General features: G+C 37.4%; 5 protein-coding genes across 9 annotated transcripts; 3 read left to right on the forward strand and 2 right to left on the reverse strand.

The window, feature by feature from the left end:
- Nucleotides 1-6,683: 6,683 nt before the first annotated feature.
- On the forward strand, nt 6,684-8,407 carry LOC116138408 (protein transport protein Sec61 subunit gamma-like). Its single transcript, XM_031424117.1, has 3 exons — nt 6,684-6,884; nt 6,976-7,091; nt 8,224-8,407. Exons 1-2 carry the CDS (start codon nt 6,812-6,814, stop codon nt 7,089-7,091), a joined length of 189 nt encoding a protein of 62 aa, XP_031279977.1. The 5' UTR covers nt 6,684-6,811; the 3' UTR covers nt 8,224-8,407.
- Nucleotides 8,408-11,171: 2,764 nt separating this feature from the next.
- On the forward strand, nt 11,172-13,461 carry LOC116138344 (acetolactate synthase 3, chloroplastic). The gene has a single exon (XM_031424060.1). It carries the CDS (start codon nt 11,260-11,262, stop codon nt 13,060-13,062), a length of 1,803 nt encoding a protein of 600 aa, XP_031279920.1. The 5' UTR covers nt 11,172-11,259; the 3' UTR covers nt 13,063-13,461.
- A 416-nt stretch (nt 13,462-13,877) lies between these two features.
- On the reverse strand, nt 13,878-15,905 carry LOC116138401. The gene is made up of 3 exons (XM_031424110.1): nt 15,294-15,905; nt 15,091-15,183; nt 13,878-15,007 (listed from the first exon to the last, which is right to left on the reverse strand). Exons 1-3 carry the CDS (start codon nt 15,339-15,341, stop codon nt 14,060-14,062), a joined length of 1,089 nt encoding a protein of 362 aa, XP_031279970.1. The 5' UTR covers nt 15,342-15,905; the 3' UTR covers nt 13,878-14,059.
- Nucleotides 15,906-18,205: 2,300 nt separating this feature from the next.
- On the forward strand, nt 18,206-19,631 carry LOC116138410 (glucuronoxylan 4-O-methyltransferase 2). Its single transcript, XM_031424120.1, has one exon. The coding sequence runs from the start codon at nt 18,298-18,300 to the stop codon at nt 19,300-19,302; it is 1,005 nt and encodes a 334-aa protein (XP_031279980.1). The 5' UTR covers nt 18,206-18,297; the 3' UTR covers nt 19,303-19,631.
- Nucleotides 19,632-19,803: 172 nt separating this feature from the next.
- LOC116138424 (TITAN-like protein) lies at nt 19,804-23,500 on the reverse strand. 5 transcript variants are annotated; one of them, XM_031424144.1, is made up of 7 exons: nt 23,107-23,500; nt 22,884-23,010; nt 22,157-22,484; nt 21,970-22,034; nt 21,635-21,680; nt 21,010-21,419; nt 19,804-20,233 (listed from the first exon to the last, which is right to left on the reverse strand). In XM_031424144.1, the coding sequence occupies exons 1-7, from the start codon at nt 23,436-23,438 to the stop codon at nt 20,183-20,185; spliced, it is 1,359 nt and encodes a 452-aa protein (XP_031280004.1). In that variant the 5' UTR covers nt 23,439-23,500; the 3' UTR covers nt 19,804-20,182. The 5 variants fall into 5 exon arrangements, with proteins under 5 accessions (XP_031280004.1, XP_031280003.1, XP_031280001.1 ...); XM_031424143.1 differs by having other exon boundaries at nt 21,635-21,689; XM_031424141.1 differs by having other exon boundaries at nt 21,970-22,067.
- Between the last annotated feature and the right edge of the window lie 1,871 nt (nt 23,501-25,371).

Consider the following 25,371-nt stretch of genomic DNA (forward strand, 5'->3'; position numbering starts at 1 on the left):
TCCCCCTTCCTCCATTTTTACATCCCCGCTTCCTTCGCCTCCCACCTTGCCCTCCTCCATTATCACTGCCCAACTTCCTCCACCAACCTCCTAAACCTCTTCCATTTTTGGTTCTTCCTCCATTTGTTTCTTAATTTTCCTCTTCTTTACCTGTGTCACTGCCATGTAAGGCGATTTGACAAACTTGCTCTTTCAGCTCTCTCTTTTCAGCCTAGTTTGCACTTCAACCGCCTTTAATTCTCCACCAACTTCCTCTTCTACTGTACCAACTTTCTCTGCCAGCTTATCCACTTTCTCCTCCACCTTTTTCATACGCTCTTCCATCTTGTCAAACTTGTCATAAACGCCTATTGTAAAACTCTCAAATAGGATGTTTATGAGGTCAACCACCTCATTCTCCCGACACCGATGTCTCGGCAAAGCTGTACTTGTTGTACCGGTTTGCTGAGGCATACGAACCCCTTCCTCCATCTTCTCCTCCTCGTCTTCCTCGGGCCTCCCGCCGATTGGAGATTCATCATCCTCAGCATCAACCACGTTGTCAAGCAGTGACCCTGCAACTGCTGTCACATGCGTGACCCCTTTTAGGTCCCGCATCAGGCGGTCTATCTGTTCATCCCTTTCATCCTCCAGTGCTTTGAAAGATGTGACATAGTCCTCTTCCGCTTCATCCCCAGTAGTGATGAGAAAGGGACGGACGACTCCCTATAATAAGAAACAAAATCAGTCAGATTGAAGCGACATTTTAAAGCAGCTGCATATTCAAAAGCTTAATCCTTTAATCTTACCCTAGCCGCTTCAATCTCCATGTGTATTTGGTCGTGATCCCAATGGATACACCTCTCCACATGCCACCGCAACATCCTAGGAAATTGTTGTTGCACATCCAAACTATTGCTCCTCCCCCCCGCCTTAGTGAAGACAGGGATGGCCTCATACATCCAAACCTACATTGTAAAAAAATAGTCCATATCATAATTCAAACACATATATTACAAAAAATATAACAAAAAGCTATTAATATTTACCTACATTGCCCATGGGAAGCCAAACAAATTGTGCATGCTTGGTTTATCCTTCCCGACCCATTGGGACTACTTTAATGCCATGTTTGGTTTTTTTTAGGCTGTTGATGGTTCGTTCAAATGATATCCGTCCCCACGGATAAGAATTAAAGAACTCTAAGTTGCTTGCAAACAATAGCCAATCTTTCTTCTCTCCATCATTAAACCGAATTGTTTGTAGCCTCTTCTCTAAAACCTATCCTGTAATAGACTTTGCCCCTTGCAAAACCTTCTTACGAAACCTTATGGCTCTCGGACTCTTCCTTATTGAATCTGCCTTTGCCTTATCTGGCACTTCCACATATCGTAAGCTCGTCACCAACTCATATTCCATCATCCCAAAACGTAATGGTTTTCTGTCCACCACGAACCACATTTCTTTTTTTTTTTTTATTGCATTTTACTGAGTTTAGCAACATGTAATGCACTTCCTGCCCCCAAAATGCCTTTTTCCAATTTGTTCCGATTCTTAAAAACCGACCAAAACAAGTGTCTTCGAAATCTCTTGTACCATGCCTCATTCCAGCTAAAATCTCCTTTATTCTGTCAAAAACATCCCAACTCGACCTGACCGTCACCCTTGCAGGGAAGTAGGGTACTTTAATGCTTACAAGCTCCAACTTGTAGTCTCTGTAGTTTACGGTCCGCACAATCTGCACAATCGATATAAATAAAATATCAACAACAAAAATAAACCAAAACAACTAATAAACAAAATATCAGAAACAAAAAATTACCTCTGTGGTCGCTTAAGCGATTTCGGATCGCTTAAGAGATCTTGATTTTGCCTCGTGCAAGATCTCTTAAGCGATCTGAAATCGCTTAAGCGACCAAGAGTAAACTGTAATGACTGCTTTATACTAGGATACTCATAGAAATATATCAAGTAGAATACATTTATATTAGCAAAAGTAAATGGGCCCAAAATTTTCTTTTATTACATATAGACATTCTTTATACAAAATAAAACTATCATTTACAAAATGCTATTAAAACAGCGGACAGTGTAGCTATTTCTCTTCGCTTGCCGACGTCCATCGAACCGCATTCTCACCTAGATCCTGTAACCACAAAGAAAAATAATGGGGTGAGCACAACATAATGCTCAGTAAGTAAATCCTCTACTCGACTGTCCCCGTAACTCTTTCTCTTAATTCTTTCCTTACACTTTTTCTCATCTCATTTATTTTCTCTTTCACACAGCTCTCTTTCTTAACTTCTGCTATATGTCACGGCCTCATCTTACNTGCCCCTAAAATGCCTTTTTCCAATTTGTTCCGATTCTTAAAAACCGACTGAAACAAGTGTCTCCGAAATCTCTTGCACCATGCCTCATTCTAGCTAAAATGACCTTTATTTTGTCAAAAACTTCCCAACTTGACATGACTGTCACCCTTGCAGGGAAGTAGGGTACCTTCTCACTTATAGGCTCCAACTCGTAGTCTCTACAGTTTACGGTCCACACAATCTGCACAATCGATATAAACAAAATGTCAGCAACAAAAATAAACCAAAACAACTAATAAACAAAATATCAGCAACAAAAAATTACCACTGTAGTCGCTTAAGCGATTTCGGATCGCTTAAGAGATCTTGACTCTACCTCGTGCAAGATCGCTTAAGCGATCAGAAATCGCTTAAGCGACTAAGAGTAAACTGAGAATCTCTTAAGCGATACAAAAGATCGCTTATTATATCTATGATTCTGTCTCGACAAGATCGCTTAAGCGATCTGAAATAGCTTAAGCGACCAAGAGTAAACTGAATCAATCGCTTAAAAGCGATCCTTTGTATCGCTTAAGCGATCATGAGTGCGATCATGAGTAAAACAGATTAATTGCTTAAGCGATACAAATGATCGCTTAAGTGACAATACAAGCAATATTCCCAATCAACGTACTCTTTCTTCGCCGGCCTCCTCCTCGTCGCCTGAATCCTCGGATGACTCCTCATGGCCTGAATTCTCGTCGGAATCCTCCTCCTGGCCTGAATCCTCACCTGACTCCTCGTCTTCAAAACCGTTTGTCAGTTCTTCCCTCTGTTCGTGTGCCGCCGGCGTCTCCTCTGCATGTGGACCACCTTCACTGATCGGATGATCCACCGGAGCAGCCATTGAACTGCTTGCTCCACCAGAATCTAGGATTCGAAGTGGCGTTGGGTTTTCCTCCTCATTGTGAGTGTCAGCCATGGTTTTGGATTGAATTTGGTGTCAAAGTTTGCAGTTTCGATCAGAAATGTGGACTGTATCGCCAAAAATCGCACATATTCCGTTTAGGGTTAAGGAAATCAATTTTAGGGTTCAACAAATCGATCGGAAATCGCGACTATATCGTCAGAAATCGCGACTTTATTCAGTTTAGGGTTTAAGAAATTGATTTAGGGTGCAAATTTACAGGTGTTCGATCGGAAAAAATCGCATCTCCCTTTCATTCAAGATATCGCTTGTTGCCCTAATGAATTTCGATTAAGTGAGGTGAATAGTGGGGCTTGTTTTGAGAAATTTCAAATTTTAAAAACCTTCATTATTTCTGATTCGGCCCACATATGTTTTAATCTTTTCATTTTAACCCATTTTACGTGTTTAATTAATCCTAACTATGCCACGTCATCTTCTCTAAATTAAAAAAAAAATGAAAAACAGTTTCAAGGCCATTTTCTTAAATCGAAACTTGGGATGGCTGGGCAGCTAAATTTTCTCGTCAGTTTGCTCATACAAAAATCAGAGCCCACCACATCAATTTTGACTAGTTACAGATACAGTAACAAACAAAAATGGGAAAAAGCATTTGACATTACGCACTGAACGTGGGGCATTTTATTAAAACACCATTTTAACTTAAAATTTAATTAAAAGGCTATAGAGTTTGTAAATTTTAACTAAATGGCCTTGTTTTTTATTAAGCTTAATTAAACATAATTAGGGGGTTAATTAGGATTAATGAATAATTGTGTAATCTTTTAAAAATTATAATAAGTCTCCAAAGAGTCAAAAATCTTGCAAACAAACCCAAACACCTTCTTCTTCTTCCTCCCACCATTAACGCATCCTTCCCCTGGTTGTTGTTTCTTCTAAGCTTTGTCTACATCTTCTTCTTCGTCTACATCTTCTTCCTCCTGTACATCTTCTTCTTCCTCCGCCATTAACATTTTCTTCTTCCTCCACCATTAACACCTTCTTCTTCCTCCACCATTAACACCTTCTTCTTCCTCCGCCATTAACATCTTCTTCGCCAAAGATCTGCCTCTTCCTACTCCTAACATTTCGTCCAGGGATGTAAATCTCCTCTTTGCATTTTATATTTCTATTTACAAAGATTTAATGATGGATTGGGTTTGGGTTATGATTTTGATTTAGTGGTTTAGGTTCTTGGGTTGTGTTTGATGTAATGTAAGTTAAAAGGGGTGAGATTTGTTGATGATTTTCTTGCATTGTGCGTAGCTGCGGGTGGTAGCACCGATTATAGGTGAAGACGATTGAAAATGTATTCTGGAGTTAATGGATCGCTTAAGCGATCTGGTATATTGCTTAAGCGATCTAGTATATCGCTTAAGTGATCTGGTATAAGTCTAGTATATAGCAGCAGATTGCTTAAGCGATCTGGTATAAGTCTGGCATATGGCAGCAGATCGTTTAAGCAATTAGGTATACGGCAGTAGATCGCTTAAGTGATCAGGCTTATTTATACCAGATCGCTTAAGCGATATACCCAAGTAAGCGATACACCAGATCGCTTAAGCGACTCTACAAATGTTTTTTAAAATCTATCTAACCCTTAATAAATCGATTAATAACTTATTAGCGATCGCTTAGCGAATCTTTTGATATTGTGAACGTTTGACTAAGAAATTATATTCCGTAACGTTTATTTAATATTCAGTCATTTTTTATTAATTATTTATTATTATTAATTTTCTTTTTCAATTCAATAGAATGTGAAAAGAATACTTCGGTCTTTGTCGATCAACACCATACATAAAACTGAAAGATCTATTGTTATTCTATTATTTTTGTTAGTTCTTGGCAAGAAAGTAATATATAAAAAATATAATATTGATATAAAATTGAACTCTACAACCATCTGCTATGCACACTGTAGACCAAGACTAAATAGATGGGATCGCTTAAGCGATTAAGGGTAATTTACTTCAATATTTCTTTTCCATGTTTATGGACATATGTTTAATATAGACGTAAAAGAACTAATTTAATTAAAATATAATAATGGTCATAGTCTATTGAACAAATCGTACACCTGATATGTTTAATATAGACGTAAACATTCTACACCATATATGTTTAATATAGCCGTAAAAGAACTAATTTAATTAAAATATAATAATGGTCATGGTCCACTGAATGAATCGTACACCTTATATGTCTAAGATAATGTTAATCGCTTAACCAATCTAGTGAAATACAATAAAAATAATCCAAATACACTGGATCGCTTAAGAGATTTCATTTCTCACTTAAGCGATCCTGTGTATTTAGACTTAGTCGCTTAAGAGATCTAGTTGTATTTATGTTATCGCTTAAGCGATTCTACGCTTTTACACGTGATCGCTTAAGCGATCACGAACAAGACAAAATCAATAAGTGCCCAGACGCACGATCGCTTAAGCGGTCTTTGCTTTTAACCTTGGTTGCTTAAGCAATCATGTCCGAGGCAGAATAAATTTCTGCCTAGATGCACAATCGCTTAAGCGATTAAGTGTATCGCTTAAGCGATTCTTTACTTTTTCTATTGGTCGCTTAAGCGATCATGAACAAGAAAATAAATAAGTGCCTAGACGCAGGATCGCTTAAGCGATTCTTCGCTTTTACTGTTGGTCGCTTAAGCGATCATGAACAAGAAATAAATAAGTGTCCAGACACATGATCGCTTAAGCAATCCTTTGCTTTTAACGTTGATCACTTTAAGCGATTTATAATCGCTTAAGCAATCATGTCTGAGGCAGAATCAACTTCTGCCTAGATGCACGATCGCTTAAGCGATCCTTTGCTTTTACTCTTGGTCGCTTAAGTGATTTTAGATCGCTTAAGCAATCATGTCCGACGCTTGGAATTTGCGTCGGCATCCTCCTCTTCAGTTTCAATTTCAACTTTTGCCCTCCCTTGTTCCGTCAATAGAATGTCTTCCGTCGACGCCATCTCCTCTCCTAGTGGAGCAACTTCAGTCATTGGAAGTTACTCCGCCACAACTTCTTCTTCTCCATTTTTGGTAGACCCAGTGGTGCCTACAATTTGGGGAGTAGATGGGTTTTTTTCTGTTTCTTTAAGGATCTCAGCCATTATAACTTAATCGGGAATGGTAAGGAATGACAAAAATGCAAAGAGCAAAGAAATTGAGAAATTGCAGAAAATTGGAAGAAAAAAACGAGAGAGAGAAAGGTGTTTGAATCCTGTTGTGAGAAAGAGAAGCTGAGAGAAATGTGTTTTGCCTTTCAAATTTTAAATCAACTTCTCTTTATTATACTCTAACCCACAAATATTTAAATCTTTTCACTCTAATCGTTTTTGCTGCTTTAATTACACTTAAGCGTGCCACGTCATATTTTTTAACCCAAAAAAAAAGTCAAAAAGATTTTCATGGCCATTTTGTTAAATGGAAACTTGGGAGGGCCGGCTAGCCAAATTTTCTCCACTGAACGTGCCCCGAACAATCACCGCCTTCAACCTTCTTCTTTAATTTTCAGATCTGCATAAACATAGCAGAAATGGACACTCTAGACTCCGTCATGCCGTCATGGATCCTCTCAGAGAATTCTCCAAGGGCAGCGTCCGCTTCGTCAAGCGTTGCCACAAGCCTGATCGCAAAGGTCTATTTATTTATTTCTTTACTTATATGTGTATATTTATTTGGTTTATGTTTTTGTAGTTCTGAAATTAGGGTTTTGTTTTGGTGTGTAGAATTCAGTAAAGTCGCGTTCCGTACCGCCATTGGATTCGTGGTGATGGGATTTGTTGGATTTTTCGTTAAAATGATCTTCATTCCCATTAACAACATCGTCGTTGGTTCTGCTTAGGTAATTCTTCCTATTTTTATCTTCTTCTTTTTTACTTGTGTTCCTTTAATTAGGATTTACATGGTTGGTTGGATAATTGATGTGTCTATGATATTTGGATATGTTGAATTGGTTGACGTTTTGGTTCTGCTAATCTTAAGTTATTATAATTTTAATATTCTTAGATATAAGTTTTATGTCGATGGTGTTGGAGACTTGGAGTTATAGGTCTCTTTTGGGTTTCGATGATTTTGGGAATGGCAGGTAATTGTTAATGAAATCTTGGAAACCATCTTTATGGATGAAGTTGCCTAATGCAATTTCCACCCAGAGGGTACTGACTCAGTGAACAATGGGTGTTTTGTAATATTACCTGTCATGTCTTGTATATTACTAAATTGATTTCTTGTTACTATTCATATGTTATTTTAATTTGGCCATTGAAGGTTAGAAGGACATGCTTATTATAAGTATGCCATCCCTTGGTTATTTTTCTCTGAATATAATGTATTTTTGTTCCTGTGTCAAACTCGATTGTCAATTTATTAGTGGTATTGTTATTGAGGTGGAGTATCCAGGAATTGAAGGATACTTAGAGGTTTAGTTTTGTTAACCCACTAGTTATAAATTGGTTCTAGAAAAGATCGTGAATTCATTAATGGCTTTTCATCTCCTGTAAACAGACAGGAGTAAAATTCAAGTGCAAATGATTAGAGTCACCTGGAGATTTGATAATTATGGCATTGGTGGATTGATGTGGGCATTCCCACTTCAGCAACCAGATGTTATTGTAGTCATTGAAGGGTGATTGAACTTTAGTTTGAGCCACACCATTTATATCTTCCCTAGTGATGAAGAAAAGTAATTGCCTGATTTTCCTTGTCCTTGGGTCTTTTCTGCTGGTGATTTGATATTGTTGAGTTATGTCAAAACGGTTCAAGTTTCTTTACTAAATGTGTTTATTGGTAACTGAATTTGAAATTGATGGGATTTCTGTCCATGCTTTGATTTCACTGTCAGATTAACGGGAAGTTGTAGACAAAGCTTTCCGTTCTTTTCTTTTCCTTCTCACAAATGACAGCGTCAAAATTGTTTACTTGTAATCTTATTGGTATTACAATTAGACTGAGACTGGTTTTTGTTTACTTGCAAGCCTGGTTCGAAATTGAAGATAGCTAGGGGGATGGAATCAGTCCGGCCAATTACAACTTGTATCCAAAGAGGTGCTTAGCATAGAGCAAACATTTGACTTTTTTTCAGTTAAATGTATCAGTACTTTGAATGGACTTATAAACGCGGTTGAATGGAACATTTGGGATCTCTTTGAAGCTGTTTTATCTTGATGGTTGCAGGCAACAGTAGCATTAATTCATTTGTTTTTGCTCCATATACTTATCTGCTTTTAGTTTGGGCTATGATGGTACATTCAAGGAGGTAAAATATGAAGCTCAAGTTCAAGATCACTCGAAAAATTAGACCATTATTGAACTAGCTAGCTTGCCCCAAGAACCTGAATAAGTTGGTAACTCATTCGGAATTCAGTTGAGATTATTAGACAGATTAGAGAGTACTTTCTTATTATCAAATATTTACAAGAAATCGGTATTCAAATCTTTGAGTAAGATAGAAAGTTGAAATATATTTGAGCGTAAAGAACGTAATATAGAGAGTTTGGCCAAACGCATTTGGACAAATATTTTTACTTGCCAAAGCGAGTAAACGATTAGAGGGTACTCTCTTACTTAATGAAGTCATTTTTCAGCAAATGCATTTATATGTCTCTAAGGGGGCGTTTGGTTCAGGGAATGTTAGATTACTGGAAAGTTAGATTACCTTGAAGATTACTCGAAATCTTTAGGACAATGTGTTTGGTTAATTGGTGAGTATATTATATTAATATGTTTGGTTTGAAGGAATAAATTGGTGGGTATGTTATTTAAATTACTGAATTGTCCTCTAATTAAATATTATTATTATATTATTTTTTAATATTGATTATTATTTGGATTATATAACCCCTTGCATTTAAAAACTTAGCAAAAACAATCCTATAATAAAAGTTTCGAAAATCAATAAAGCACCCCCACGAACCCAGCCACTGTCGGCCGTCGGTAACCACTGCAGGCTGTCGGCAACCTAACGGCTCACGGAAGGTAGGAAATGGCCAGACGTGGCAGATCGATGACGGATCTGGCCATCAACGGCCCGATCGATGACGGATCTGATCGTCAACGGCCAGATTTGGCATGGCTTTCTATGCGCCGTTTCGACGGTGGCTGGTAGTCGCGGTGGTTGTCGACGGCAGGCGGCGACAGGTGGGTGAGATTGATGGCTTGGGTGAGCTACAATTTGTTTTGAATTCAAGGGTAATTTTGTCTAAAAAGTTAATTAATTGGGGTGAAATAGTAAAAACTATATTTATGTAAATAAATTTGAAAATAAGGGCATTATTGTCCTAAAATTTTATTAATAAGGAATAGAATTGTAACGAAAAAAGATAACTCTAGTAATCTTAGAATATCTAAGAAAATGAAGGTAATCATATTATCTCTTGTATTACCAATAGTAACCATTATGGGGGCGTTTGGATCATATAATGTTTTATTATAGAGGTATATTATATTAACGGAAAGAAATATCATCTTGAAGATTACTGAAATGTTTAGAAAATGTGTTTGGTTGGTTCTAATAAATTGGTGAATAATATGTTTGGTTGGGAGGATGAATAGATGATATGTTATATAGATTAGTAAATTGCTCTCTTTTTTAAATATTAATATAATAGTATTTTCTATTATTATTTTTTGAATTCTTTTAACCCTCTACATTTAAAATTTTGTTAAAACACCCTAGCTATATAAAACTTTAATTTATAGCAAAATCACCCCCACCTACCCCAAGCCACTGCCGGCAGCCAACCACCACTACCGGTCGTTGCTGACAGTCAACGGAATGGTGCACGATTGGCTGTATATGGTTGACCGTGCACCGGTAAGGCCGAAAATGGCCATGGATCATAAATCCATGGCCTTTTCACGGCCAGATCTATGGTCATTTCACGGTCAAAGATGTGGTTATGAAATGGCCATAGATCTGGTAGTGAAAAGGCCAGATCTTCAACCAAAGATCTTGTCTTTTCACGGCCAAATCTTTGGCCATGAAATGGCCATAGAAATGCCAGATTTGACCATTTCTTCTATGGCCATTTCTGACCATGGATCTGTGATCCATGGCCGAAAAAGGCCTTATCGACGTAAGACCGGTCAGATCCCGCCAGTCGTGTACCATTACGGCGATTGACACCGACATTCGATGGTGGTGAGTCATAGCCGGTGGTAGTCTTGGGTGGTTGGGGATATTTTGTTAACTTTTAAACTTTTTTTGTGGCTGGGGTTTTTTATCTAATTTCTCAAATGTAGGGGGATTGGGTCATTATTTTTTGGTAGACATTTGAAGGCAACTGTGTCCGAAATGGCTTTTAATTAAGGGTAAAATGGGAAGAAAAATCATATTACTCCGGTAATGTTTTAATAACAGCTTCTAGCAAAATAATAAGATTACCCCCTACATTACCAACAGTAATCACTATTTACAATAAAAGATTACGGTAATATTTTATTACTTACAAACCAAACACATGAATCTTACAAAATAAACGAATATTATCCCATTATCTTATTTACCTCTGATCCAAACGGTTTAAAAATTACTGGTATCTTATATTACTTGATAATTAAACATGATAATTAAATAATATAAGGTAACTTAACCCCAATAATTTCACATAACCGCAACCAAATATCCCCTAATAGTGTTGTAATATTACATAAACAAACAAGCAGTGTCACATGATCGCTGGTAAAATATATAATAATAATAATAATAATAAAAAAATACAGAAGAGGATAAATATGGCTTGGTCTGATACGAATCTTAAGTAATTAAAAATGAGCAAAAAGACATAACAGTCTACAATACTAGATAAATAAACCACACAACTTTCAATTTCCATGCTTACCCAAAAAAGACAAACAAATTCTTAGGGATAATATCGTAAATCTAAGTTATTTTCTCCCAATTGAATCTATTTTAAAGGATTCGTGGCCACCCTGAAAACTCCCTCTCTCGCCACACACACAAAACCCCTCCAATTGCAGCAGCCTCCCTTGTCTTGTGCCTGTATTCTACAATGGCGGCTTCTCCTTCCGCCACTCGCGCCGCTTTCATCAAACCCTCATCGTTCATCTCCTCCACTACCACTAACAATAACAAATCTTCATTACCCGTTTCAAGATCCATTCTCCCCGTTTCTTATACCCGCCAAAACCCCTCTCTCCACATCACAAACTCTGTCCCCAAACCCTTCGCCACTTCAGCTTCCACCACAACCCCAACACCGACAACAACAATCCCATTAACAAAACTTCCTCCCAGATTTTCGCCCGATGAACCCCGCAAGGGTGCCGACATCCTTGTTGAAGCTCTCGAACGCGAGGGTGTCACTGATGTCTTCGCTTACCCTGGTGGGGCTTCAATGGAGATCCATCAAGCTCTCACGCGCTCTAATATCATTCGGAACGTTCTCCCTCGCCACGAGCAAGGTGGAGTCTTTGCTGCTGAGGGGTACGCGCGTTCCTCAGGAAAACCTGGAGTTTGTATTGCCACGTCAGGACCCGGTGCCACCAATTTAGTGAGCGGACTCGCTGACGCGCTTCTCGATAGCGTTCCGGTGGTAGCAATCACTGGCCAGGTGCCACGTAGGATGATCGGTACGGACGCGTTTCAAGAGACCCCAATTGTGGAGGTAACTCGGTCTATTACAAAACATAATTATCTTGTGCTTGATGTTGATGACATTCCTAGGATTGTTAGTGAGGCATTTTTCTTAGCAACCTCGGGTCGGCCCGGCCCGGTTTTGATTGACGTACCCAAAGATATTCAACAACAGTTGGCGGTTCCTAATTGGAACCAACAAATTAGATTGCCTGGTTATACGTCTAGATTGCCTAAAGACCCCAATGAGGAACTGTTGGAGCAGATTGTGAGGTTGGTATCGGAGTCGCAGAAACCAGTGTTGTATGTTGGTGGTGGGTGTTTGAATTCTAGTGAGGAGTTAAGGAGGTTTGTTGAACTCACGGGGATACCTGTAGCTAGTACTTTGATGGGTCTGGGTTCATATCCTAGTTCTGACAAGTTATCATTGCAAATGCTTGGAATGCATGGGACTGTTTATGCTAATTATGCTGTAGATAAAAGTGATTTGTTGCTTGCATTTGGGGTTAGGTTTGATGACCGGGTGACAGGGAAGCTTGAGGCTTTTGCTGGCCGAGCCAAGATTGTTCACATTGATATTGATTCAGCTGAGATTGGCAAGAATAAGCAGCCTCACTTGTCAGTCTGTGGAGATGTGAAGTTGGCGTTAAAGGGAATAAACAAGTTGTTGGAGAGTAAAGCTGGTAGTGTTAAGTTTGATTTTTCGGCTTGGAGGGAGGAGCTTGATGAGCAGAAAGCAAAATACCCATTGAGTTTTAAGACGTTTGAGGAAGCGATTCCTCCACAGTATGCAATTCAGGTTCTTGATGAGTTAACTGATGGAAACGCAATTATTAGTACTGGTGTCGGGCAGCATCAGATGTGGGCTGCTCAGTTTTACAAGTATAAGAGACCTCGCCAGTGGTTAACATCTGGAGGACTAGGAGCTATGGGTTTTGGATTGCCTGCTGCTATTGGAGCTGCTGTTGCAAACCCTGGTGCAGTTGTGGTAGATATTGATGGTGATGGGAGTTTTATTATGAATGTCCAGGAACTGGCAACTATCAAGGTAGAGAATCTCCCCATTAAGATAATGCTGTTGAATAATCAGCACTTGGGCATGGTGGTGCAATGGGAGGATAGGTTTTACAAGGCAAACAGGGCTCATACATATCTGGGAGATCCATCAAGAGAGTCAGAAATATTCCCAAATATGTTGAAGTTTGCAGAAGCCTGTTGAATCCCTGCAGCACGTGTCACAAGGAAGGAAGATCTTAGAGCTGCAATTCAGACAATGTTGGACACTCCTGGACCATACCTTCTGGATGTTATTGTTCCCCATCAAGAGCATGTCCTTCCTATGATTCCCAGCGGTGGAGCCTTTAAAGATGTGATCACAGAAGGTGATGGGAGAAGAAAGTATTGATCACAGAAGCGGCAAATCTGTTTCTTTGGCAATGTATTATGTTTTGAGGAATTGTAGGCTTAGCATGAGTGGCACTCTTTTCATCTTGCATGTTAGTATTAAAGGACTAATGTTTGTTTTATGGACAAACTGGGCAAACTGTACTTGCTTCTCTATAATTATTAGTTTGTTTATGTATCTAGTAGTTTGTTCTATTTGTTTTTTTCTCTCCCATTTAATGTTGTATTTTCTCCAAATTGAGATGCTCTCTTTTCCCATGTAGACAGTATAAGCGGTACATTAATCTCATACATAAAGGATCCAGCAAGGTAAACGAGATGCAAGTCTTTGATGATAATATTTTGCATGGACTGGATCAATAAGTTTTAATGTTCTTTAAATTGAATGATTCAGTGCTGCGTATAATTGGGGCCATAGGTTATATGTTCTTTAAATTGAATGCCTCAGTGCTGCTTATAATTGGGGCCATAGGTTATCTTCTCTGTTTTTCAATTGTTACAGGTTTTATTTATATGATCTTTAATTAATTGCAATTAATGCAACGATTATTAGCTAGAGAAGACCAAATTACTATGAAGAATGAGCTTCCGACATTTGAGGACAACTTTACTCCCTACTCTCATTAAGATATTGTAACGCCATTTTCCTTGAAAATTGATTACATGTTGTCGATTAGGATTCTATTTTCTCTGAAAGATTATTCATTTCATTAGCAAAACTAATATTTACTCTCTTGGATCTCCAAAATTCAAATATGTTTTCAACAAAGTTTAAACACATTAAACATACTTATGTATAAGCACACCCCTTGTCACTTATTGGCCTGAGTTGAAATTTTTGTTGAAGTATCAAAGGATTTCCTCCTGATGAGAAGACAAGTGATCCTTGAAGGCTGTGCATGTGTATTTTCAATACTACATAACACAAAATCAGGCCTGTGAAGCGCAAGATTTAGCCGATCCTTCCCAACAACAAATGCAGTGGCGTCAAGCAGAACATGCCATGAGTTCCTGTGAGCTTCTGAAACCCAATGCATTGAATAACGTGTCCCATTGACATCAGCTGGATATGAGAATAACCCTTTTGGGGTGTGCTTGCATTTTCTCCTAAAATACTGGCTAAGCTGTGATCCCTTGATCCTCAAGTCCAACCATGTCTCTGGTGCCAATATAACTTTTGATTCTTTGAAACTGGCAAATTCTCTTACGTAATCCATTTCTTCACCAATAATGCTCATGTAGAAGTTACCTCTGAAGAAAGGGTAGCTTTCCCCAACTAACATCATTGCATCCTTGTGGTTTGGAGTGAAAAGAACAAGATACTCACTATCAGGTAATCCACAATGATTCAAAACTTTGTTTCGAGCTTGGATTTCAGGAATTGAGATGAAACTTCCAGGAAAAGAGGATTTCTTGGTGAGTATATCTAGCAATCTTGATGGCTCCAACTGGGTTCTGTCTAAATCAGGGAGATTGCTCCCAGAGGAGGGTGTGGAGGGATCTCTAAAACCACCACTTCTAGGCGACTTTCGCTTGTCTTCAGGAGCGATTTCTGAGGTCTCTTCACTGATACAAAGACTAGAGAGATCTACTTTTTCTCCTTCAACAAGGCCAGCATATTGAGGGTACTTTGCCAAGACATATTGTTCAACATATTGCATTTCTGTTGGTGTGATTGGACCTGACCATCTGAGGTCAAGTCCATGGAGTGTTGATATGGCTTCAGCTACGATATGTGCAGGAATAACAGTATGTGCTTTCTGTTTAATCAAAATTATTAATTAGAGACAGAAATTTGGAGGAACTCATAAAACGAGAAATCAATTGAAGCTGAAATTTGTACCTTGATAACCATACTGCTTGCTCTGCCATTTTCTATCGGTGATTTGGGAACAGAAGCAAAAAGGGATCCTTTATATTCACCGTCCGTCAAGTCCTAAACAGTCAAAGTTTCAATCAGAATTTCTGAAGCTTTTGCGATGATAACTTTGTAAAAACAGCCTCTAAATCAAGTATGATCAGTGATATTGAATTTTAAATTGATACCTTAGATCCAGCATGTGAAACAATCTGCTCCGCAGTGTTCCTCCCCATAATTCTAATTATCTGCACCTCTCATAAACATACAAAATAGGTTTGTTTATGAGCCAATAACCGATAATTCGGGCAGGTATAATGAATAAGAGACAATATTTGGGAGGAAAAACAGAGGTATGTATGCTGAAAATACCCTGCCAAAACACCTCTGAAAGTGCTCTTTGTACAGAAGTGTGTCCAAACCCACAAGACGTTCCAGGCAATTAAGCTATATATAAGTGATGAAGATAATGGAACCCAGAAAAAGCAGAAAGGTAAAATCAAGCTAAAACTATCAAATAATTCTTCAAGTTAATTTGAACAGTTGAACACAAGTTGGCATACTGAATATAAACTAGAGAAGCTACTCGAAGGAAGAAATAGGTGGAATGGATGAAAAAATAGAGGCAGGTGTGAAGAGAAGACCGAGCCAAACTAAAACAATTCTTGTTGCAGATGTGGAAATCTAAAGTAAGATATTAAAGAAATCAAGAGAAAACACGCCGACTATGACAAAAGCAATGCTCTGAAACAGGGAACCTTGAAACATTATAACCATTTGAACACGGTAACCATGGTTGAGAGATTTTCTTCAACAAGAATACGAGTGGCTTGATTATTAGATTAGAAATTAAACTATTGTTAAACTCTATCAATCCGACTAAGCAATAGTTGGACTAAACTTGAATTATTTAGTCCTATAATGAAATGGCAACAAACCTCATAATATATTAAATTGTGAATTTAACGTCAGCCTGTGAATTAAAAATCTTGATAGGAAAGCGACTTGGATAGTATATTGGTTGAAATGTAGAAAGTACAGATGGGAATTGGAATCACGAGGCTGATGACTAGGCTTGGAGTCTACTGCAGCCAAGCTTGGAATATGATCTTCTTCAACAAATTAAAAACAGAGCGTAAATAAAAACAGACGAAACCATGACCCCATTTCCTACATTTACAATAGTGAAGAATGGAAAAGCTTTCTTAACCACCGCAAGTCCAACCCCTTCTTCAAGTTACCAATGGCAATCAGTGACCCACAAGGTAATGTCATTATTCGAGGGAATAGCAACAGAAAAATGTTATCATTCTGATTTCTGATATCATAATATATTTCCTTATTAAAGGTCATAAAAGACATGATTTTAATATGTTTCTTCAGTATTAAAAAAAAAAAAAAATGATTTATATTGTTTCGGTATAAACAATGTGTTGGAGGAGAATGAGAAAGGAATGATGCCGTTCAAAGATACCACCAACAAAAGATAACATGTAGACAAGGTGATGAAAACAACATTATTTTTATGAGCAAATTGCTTGTAGGATGATATTTAACAATTATATTATTGCATCACTAATATTAGTGGGAAAGGTTGAACCTAAGTGCTTGATATTTGTATTATTTTAAACATGGTTATTAGCTGTGCCTCTCAATCGGAGTAAATATTATTAAGTCTTTAAACAAAGTCCGTCCCGCTGTTGAAGTTTTCGGCTCGCGGCTTTCGGGGAAACTCCCTACTCCTCCATAGTTACCCCTTGAAAAGGACTGAAATACTTAAATAAATTTCTTTGTTTCCGTTTCTCATTGACTAACCCTTGTATTTCGTTATCTTGAATGGGGGTGATTATCACAGTCCCTCTAAATTTTAAATAAATTCAATATTTTAGAAAACTATGCTCCCCTTCCCATGGGGATTTTAATAATTCTTTACCAAACACTGGCTATCCTACGTATTTGTTTCTGTCATTGATTTTTTTTTTTTTTTTTTTTCAAATATCGTGAAAACACCCCTGCACCACGCTTCCCTTTATGCTTATTTATTGAAAATCAAGTTTAAACAGATAGATCTGCTTTTAAATATGAAAGCTCCTTTTTACCACCCATAAATATTGGTATAGTCTTCTCAACAACTACGCAACCAGCTGAATTGGAACATTCCCAACTGATTTGAACTGTTACTTGCTCTCTCATTCTATTCTAAGATTGGGACCTTGGTTTGTTACTTAATGCATTAATTATAGTCTTTAGTATCCACCAAACTAAGGTTCCGGTAAGCCTCCTTATTTCCAAACTACTTTGGACTAGATTCTAATGATACAGGGCTGCATGATAGTTTGTATTCATAGGTTCTTGAAGGTATAACATGAGGTCGGTGAGACGGTTGGATTGTATTGGATTACCTGACCCTCATATCCATAAGTCCTAGCAGTGGAGATATTGCTTGTGTTCAATTATTTCTTTGATATGTGATCTAATTAGATCTCAAAGGGATATATTTAGACCATTTGATGGGTCTACCTAGTCACCCTCAATCTCTTGGTGAGCAGAAACAGGAAAATCAATTAATTTGAGAACAAATCATTTCTCTAGCAGCTATTGAGGGTTGGATATCACTCGTAACAATTATTTATCTTTTGAATTCTGAAAAAAACCCACTGTTTTATTGACTGGCATTTCAGTCGCTAGGTTTTGAAAATAAGCTAATAGGAGTTTGGCATGTAGCATATGAACATCAATTCCCAGTTCCCATCAGTACCCGAAATCATTCATAAAAGTCAAAATTAATTGAATATGACAAAGCAACTACTCATTAGCCTTCTTCAACAACACTCATACGCACCAAACGAGCTTAAAACAGAAAAAAAAAAAAAATATATAAGTGAAGCGATGAAGCTATCTGCTGAAAGTTCCTATACCCAACCTTTCATCAAAAGGTGCACTGATTGGCGTATTTGATTTCTAAAAGAAAATACAACAACCGCAACTATTAGGCAACAAACGGACAGCTCAATAAAAGAAACATGTCTCTTCAAAAAAAAGCAAAACCTTTTCTTCTTTCTCACTCAAGAAAATACTAAAAAGACTTAACATAATAACAACCATTTCAATGAAAACCTCACTATTACCTTTGAGAAGGATGGGATAGTAGTGTGCTTGTAGAAGTACTGGAAACAAAGATCGCAGAAGAAAATGCCCCCTGAAGTACCCTCTTGCCGTCCCCTTCTATGTCCTCTTGTTAATTCTTCATCTCTACCTTCCCCTATAAAACACAAATATCGCCGAGGAACTAGGAGTAAGATGATGAATCCTGGAAAGAATATTATCCCTCTTCTTATTTTCATCTTAACAACCCTCTCCATCCTCAGACTTCTTAAACTTGCCATCTTTTCAGCTCCTTCACCACCTTTCTCTTCTTCGCTGCCACCTCAACAATCTCCTTCACCGCCTTTCTCTTCTTCGCCCTCACCACAACAAAATACATGCTCCTCTCCAGCATGCAGTAATACTCCATCACACCCACTAGAAACCTCAATAAGTCCACCTAAAACTTCTTCTGTTAATGCAACCACCCTCACAAAAAAGGAATTCAAACTTCTATCAGATCTCATTAAGCGTAAAGCACCTTGCAACCTACTTATTTTTGGGCTGGAACCCCAGTACATAAAGCTCTCAAAAATGAATGCAGGAGGGATCACCATTTTTCTAGAGGATGACTCAAAGAAGATAAGTGCAATCAAAAGTAAGTCCAAGAGAACTGAAATCTATAAGGTTGAATACTCGATACCTGCAAAAGATGCTTACAAGCTGCTTAAGCATGCAAGACAGAACCCAGATTGTGCACCCGGATCAGGACCCCTTCAAGCGTCAAAATGTAAGCTGGCATTGAAAAATTTACCACAAGAAGTTTATAAACATAAATGGGATGTGGTGGTGGTGGATGGACCGAGCGGAGACGCACCAGAGGCACCAGGCAGAATGTCAACAATCTACATGTCTAGTATCATTGCTAGAGCTGGGAATGCGACAGATGTTTTAGTGCATGACATAGATCGAACGATTGAAAAATGGTTCTCTTGGGAGTTTCTGTGTGATGATAACTTGGTGTCTTCTAAAGGGAAATTGTGGAATTTTAGGATCGCAGATCAGTCAAAGTCTACAAGGTTTTGTTCCGCCAAAAAAATGGTGATAGAATAACGGCTTTCTTTCCGGGATGATCGCATGCGCACCAGAAAACCAGTTCATCCATTGATGAAAAATCTTTACCATAAACATTAGTCATTCAGTATTGGTACAAGACAAGAGCACCAGTTGAAAAGATAGTAACCATATCATAAACATACGAGTGTGTAAATAATGGAATGAGATTCTGTCTTAAATCCTTCTTATTCTTAGAAGTTTTAATTATTTTTACAGCGGTCAAGTGTCGAGTTGAGTTAAAATACCTATTGTTTATGTTTGTTACTAGAATGTAATAGATAATATTGAGAATGCCATAGTGCTATTCCTAAATCTCTCTTTTTACCAATTCGCCTGTAAGCATGCTTGACTGGACAAGCGCCAACATTTCTACGATAGAACAAGACAATTGCATCCTGGAAAATGTATCTAATATAAATTTAAAACTATTAAATCAGTGGACTTTCAACAATTAAACTTTGAAAATGGCAAATGTAAATTGAAATCTGTCACTTAAAATTTAAAAATAAGGGTCATTCATCCTGGCCCTTCAAAACATTAAAAATTGAAATTGTGTCATAGCTCACAATTTCAAGGTGCAAGTCAGGATAGAACAGCCATTTACATTACATTGGTTAGAAATGTTCAAAACGCCCCTTTCTTTTATACATCAAAAATATGGTAACAAGATGCATCTGAATAAACAACAGCTTTACTGCTCCTGTTTCATCCTATAATCAATAGCACTGACATCCTAATTCTGGATTGTGCCATTCACCACAATCACTTTTACGCCCCCAAAATTTTTCTTCTGTTGGATCTAAGACAAACTTGGATACCAGATAATAGTAGGAATACACAAGGAATCCTCCCGAAAAAGGAAATCATAAAAAACTCATCATTCATTCACACAAGGATCACCACCACAATCTTCGTTTGCATCTCTTCGCTGCAAGGAGAAATATAAAATGCGTGATCCTAGAAATTCATCACATAAACCCTAACCACAATTAAAAGTTAAAAGAAATACTCTCAATGCCAGAGTAAAGTACCATTGTCAACCATTTAATAAGCAGCAAGCTCTTACTAGGCATTTATACCCAAACTTTTGTCCACCTCACCAAAGCAAAGGAGGATTCGTTATAATTAATTCTAAACTGCAGGATGTGTTCATGGAACTCTATTGTTGAAAAGTCAAATTGCAATGATCAACAGAGGCCTCATCTACTGTTTCCTTAAGAAGTGGCAGTATGGGCACTCTCAGAATATATATGCAAGTGCCAGTACACATGCATCCATTTACAAACACCATCTAAAATTATCAAGTGACAAATTTACATATACAACACTAATTTCATATTTAATAAAAAAGCACATATCCAGAAATTGTGTTTAAGATTTTCTTGAATCTAAATTGTGGGCTAATAGCGGTATGAAATTAGATTTCAGTTAGATGTGCAGGAAACTAGTGAAGTTAATCACAAAACTGCTCCCTTACAGACGCAGAGACTCAAACTTCATAACAGCAGGATAACTAAGCAAAAGCAACCTCAAGAAAACTATAAACGAAGCATCCCATTATTCCCATATGGAGACTGGAATGTCAGGCAATGCAATTGAATATGGCAGCATGAAAAAATTAAAAAAAAAAAATCTATCATCAGAGCATAGGTGGAAAAGAAATTTACACCTTAATTAAAAAGCATATGGGGATGCAATGCTCACCATTCGTTTGCTGATATAAGGCTGAATCTTCATTGGCGTCTCAGTGTGATTTTGAGCTTTTGGTTGTTTTTGTTTCTCAATCTCAAATTCTTTTCTAGATTCCTTCCGAGTACCTGATTGCCATACTCTACCAAAATTAGGAAGCCAGTTAGAATCAAACTCACTCTTAGCAATCTCTCCTCTCTTCTCCATTTCCATCTCCATCTTTCTCTTTTCTGCCCAAGCAGCTCCCACCCTTTTTGGGTTCAACTTAGACTTCCCAGACTTATTGGAAGAAACGAAGCCACTAAAAACTTGTTTTAGCTGATCTCCTTCAGTTGCTTCAAGCCATGGAGGAGGTGCCCCAGAATGCACATTTCCTGCAGCCTCTTGTGGAGCCATAGAAGAAATTTGAGTTATATTCTGCAAACCTAAAGAGAAAAAATCACATGATGAAGAATTTAGATCATATCTAAACCATGACACCCAGGCATATATCTAAGAACTTTAAGCATAATTTGTTGTAAACTAAATATAAAGAAAACATGTCACTCAAGTAATTATGCAGATGGTAACTTATGTACCAGGAAAAATGACAAACAAGAAACTCAAATCAAAAGAAAGTGAAGTTTTCAAAGAGAATTACCCTGAGAATTGATCTCTCTATTAACAACTGTTTCATCTTGAGACACCTGATACACCTATGTGAAACATATTACTTACATTTGCAAGAAATCTTATAACAAATGTATACATAAACAGAAATTTGGTGAAAGGCAACCATGTAACTTTACATAAAAAAATAAAAAATAAAAAAAAGCAAGAAACTCGAGAACAGAAAAAGCTACCAACAGTTTAGCCAAAAAAAGTCACCAAGAAAGCATTGACACCCCAATTTTGGAGGAATAAAACACCCATACACACACAACAATAGTAATAAATTAAGCTCCAAAGGGAAAGAGTGTAGATGGACAAACTTACCTCTTCTCTACAAAGGTAGACATTGTCTGAGCAGTTTGTGCCATTACAAAGGTTATTCCTGTTAACTAGACGATGCAAACAATAGTAGATGGCAAAGACTACAATAAATAATCCAATTTCATGGAAGGAACATCACTTCAGCAACTAAAATAAAGAAAGAAGAATCAAATACAAAGATCTTGCTTACCCATCAAGCCATTTGAATTCCATAAAATTGAACCAGAGGAAGCATCTCCAAGCATGGAAGATGTAACAACATGCAGCCGCGAACCAATATTTGCAACTTCAGAGAGTCCAGAATGGGATACCTGATACTCATTTGTATGAAACTGTAAAGGTATAACACCACTTGAAATATTTGAATTAAGAGGGTGAATATTATTGTTTTCAAAGTTATTCATATTTTCAAAGCTGAGTTCATTGTGGATATCATTTGAAGGTCCAAAGAGTCGTCCCCGTGATCCTTCACCAGAGGGTGCAGCTCCAGTCTCCAATGATTTGCACTTCTTCTCCCACTACAATCACAAGAAACAGCTGCTCATTGCTATTTATGTATCTCCTAAAAGTATCCTCTACTTTCTTCTCACATTTAGCCCAAGAACAACCTAAAACAATCTTAATTGCAATCAAAGCAAACACTAACTATAAAGATGTGCCATAAATCAACCATGATGCAAAACACATTAAACCACCAGTGTTACTCCTTGTTTTACATTTTCATTATCGAATTTCCTTGTCTCTCGTTTTGGGCAGTCAAAAAATAAAATTGAATATTCTTGATGAAATTTTCACTTGTTTTCATCAGTTTCTTCAAAAGCCAGATAATTATATATAAATGATAAGATTTCGCATTGATCAGAAAATCAACAAGAATGTGGTGAATATTTTGAATAAGATGGTGAATAACGGAATACCTTCGCTAAATCAGTTTCCGAAATCCTAAAAGCATCCACGCGATCCATTCCACCGCCGTATTTCCACAAGAAGTGCTTCAACTTCTTCAAATGGTCCGCACTCGCTAGGTGATTAATTGCATTATCACTGATACAATAAAATCCAATAGAAATTTAAGTTATTTCACAAAGTGTTTTTTTTTTTTTTTTTTTTTAATTGTGGCATTGTGAGTGAAAATCATACCAAGCAAAGGAGCTGCCGAGCTCGTCGATATCGGAGTCGCAAAAAACGCACCAAAAGCGATTACGAAAGGCGTGTTCATTGCAGAAAATGGTAGGGTTCTTCAAGAAGAACCGAATTTCCGTGATTTTTGTTTTGAATTTAGAGAGAAAATTAGAAAGTGACTTCTTGTGGCTTGGGAAGTACTTGTGTCGCTGCCCTTCGTCGTGATTTCGGTTGCAAACTTTGCAGAACTCGAATTCGCTCTTCTTATTCTTCTTTGCATTCGTTGAATTTGATATCTTATTCGGATTAGGGTTAGGGTTTGGTTTCTTAGACTGTAGTTGATCCTCCATTACGGTACCGGCGAATTCTTTCTGGACTCTGGAGAGAGTAACGGGAGGAAATTTATAGTTTGGAAAAGACAAAAAAGAACAGTTCCAAATTACTAAACGCACCAGTGTTTTTGTACGACTCCCTAATCTATTCATGAGTAAACGACTTTTTCCCACCCAAGGTTTGCCTAAATAAATTTTTCTACCCAAAAGTTTCAAAATACAAATTTTCCATCCAAAGTTAATAGTTTGTTACTACCCAAAGTCAGTTTTGGAAATGAAAATTCTCTCCCATACCATCATTTAAACCTCTGGTATCTTATATACAAGACTCCTCTCACTCTAGCATCTAATATCTGGTCGATTCCCAGTCATCGTAAATCTAGAGTTTCATATTCTTAGTTGATTCTCGACTAATTTCAATTGTGAATATTCAATCAGTCATCACCATTCGATCCCCTGACCTCCACTACACAAAATCATTCTTACTCTAGCTCTTGGTAACTCGCTGAACACCAACTAAAAAAAGTGAAATGTATATTGGGTATTAACAGAATACAAACTTTGGATGGGAAAGGATTTGAAACTTTTTGGACTCTCTATTGAATAACCTCAAAATGCACCGCCTCTCCGTAATTTAAAAAGAAAAATTGCAAATGACGAAACGCACCTACATTTTTATATAACTCTATTCAAATAGCATCGAAACGAACCGCTTTTTCAAAATACGGAGAATAATTATGAATTACTAAGGCTTGTTAATATTTTGGATATTATTTTTGAAAAAATAAGAGTTAGGTGAAAATAACGAGGTATGATTTAAAAATTAATAAAAATACCTTCTAGGTTTGTTAATTTACTAAACACCCTTGTAATAAAAACATTAAAATTTACAAAAAAACACCCCCACCCACCCATTAAATACCGACAACCGGCCACCATCATCAGAGGATGGTCAGAGTCGTCGTATCGGCTCACGACCGATTGGATTTAGTCAGTTGTGTGCCTAGATAGCCTTTTTCAGCTAGATCCACAATGGATCTAGTTGAAAAAGGCCAGATCTAACCATGTTTGTTCGATGACCAAAGATATGTACGTCGTTGATGGTCAACGATGACCATCAACGACGACCATATCTTAGCTGTTGTTAACGTCCAGCTACGGCCAAAGATCAACGACTAGATCTTTGACCATAGATTTGGTTAAAAAATGATAGATTAGCTTACTATCGATCAGATCCAGCTAATAGTGCACCATTATACCAGATTTTAACCACCTTCTGGCGGTGGTAGCCGGAATCTAAAAAATGTGAATGGGTGAGAGTGTTTTTATTAATTTTTAAACTTTTTTAAGTTTTTTAATTAAATTAATAAATTTGGGATATTTAAAAATAATAAAATAAAATAAAATAGGATTTCCACGAAACAGATATGTATTTTAGATAGAATTGGGATAAAAATAATTAAACAAAGGACCCTAGTACTAATGGTTTCTTCAATCCATATTTCTTAGGCCTGGCCATTCCCAGTTCCCACACCTGCTTTCAATGATTAAGCCTCTGGCCCACTGCTAAATGGATAAATAACAGCAAATTTGACCAAAATGCAAAATCGAAGTACAGGTTAGCTGGGGTCATATTATGTGTTGACCACGATGCTTTGGAGATTACTAGTTAATATTTTAAAGGTTACCATTTACATATTACCCTATTGTGCAGCAAATAACAACATCTTCTTGATGAAGATGTTTGTTTGATATTTCAAAGAACAAATCTCGGTCGTTAGCTCTTGATAATATATATCCTGAATGAAAATGGGAAAAAAATATATATATATGAGCAACGTGGATGCTTTTAGTCTTTATCCTGGTAGCTTTTATATAATTTTTGAAAAAGATGAAAGAAAGTTTTCTCACGCCTAGTGTTAGCCGGGCAAGTCCTTTCACATGATGTGAC

The sequence above is a fragment of the Pistacia vera genome, unplaced genomic scaffold, assembly GCF_008641045.1.
Source record: "Pistacia vera cultivar Batoury unplaced genomic scaffold, PisVer_v2 Contig340, whole genome shotgun sequence".
NCBI classification, from domain to species: Eukaryota; Viridiplantae; Streptophyta; class Magnoliopsida; order Sapindales; family Anacardiaceae; genus Pistacia; species Pistacia vera.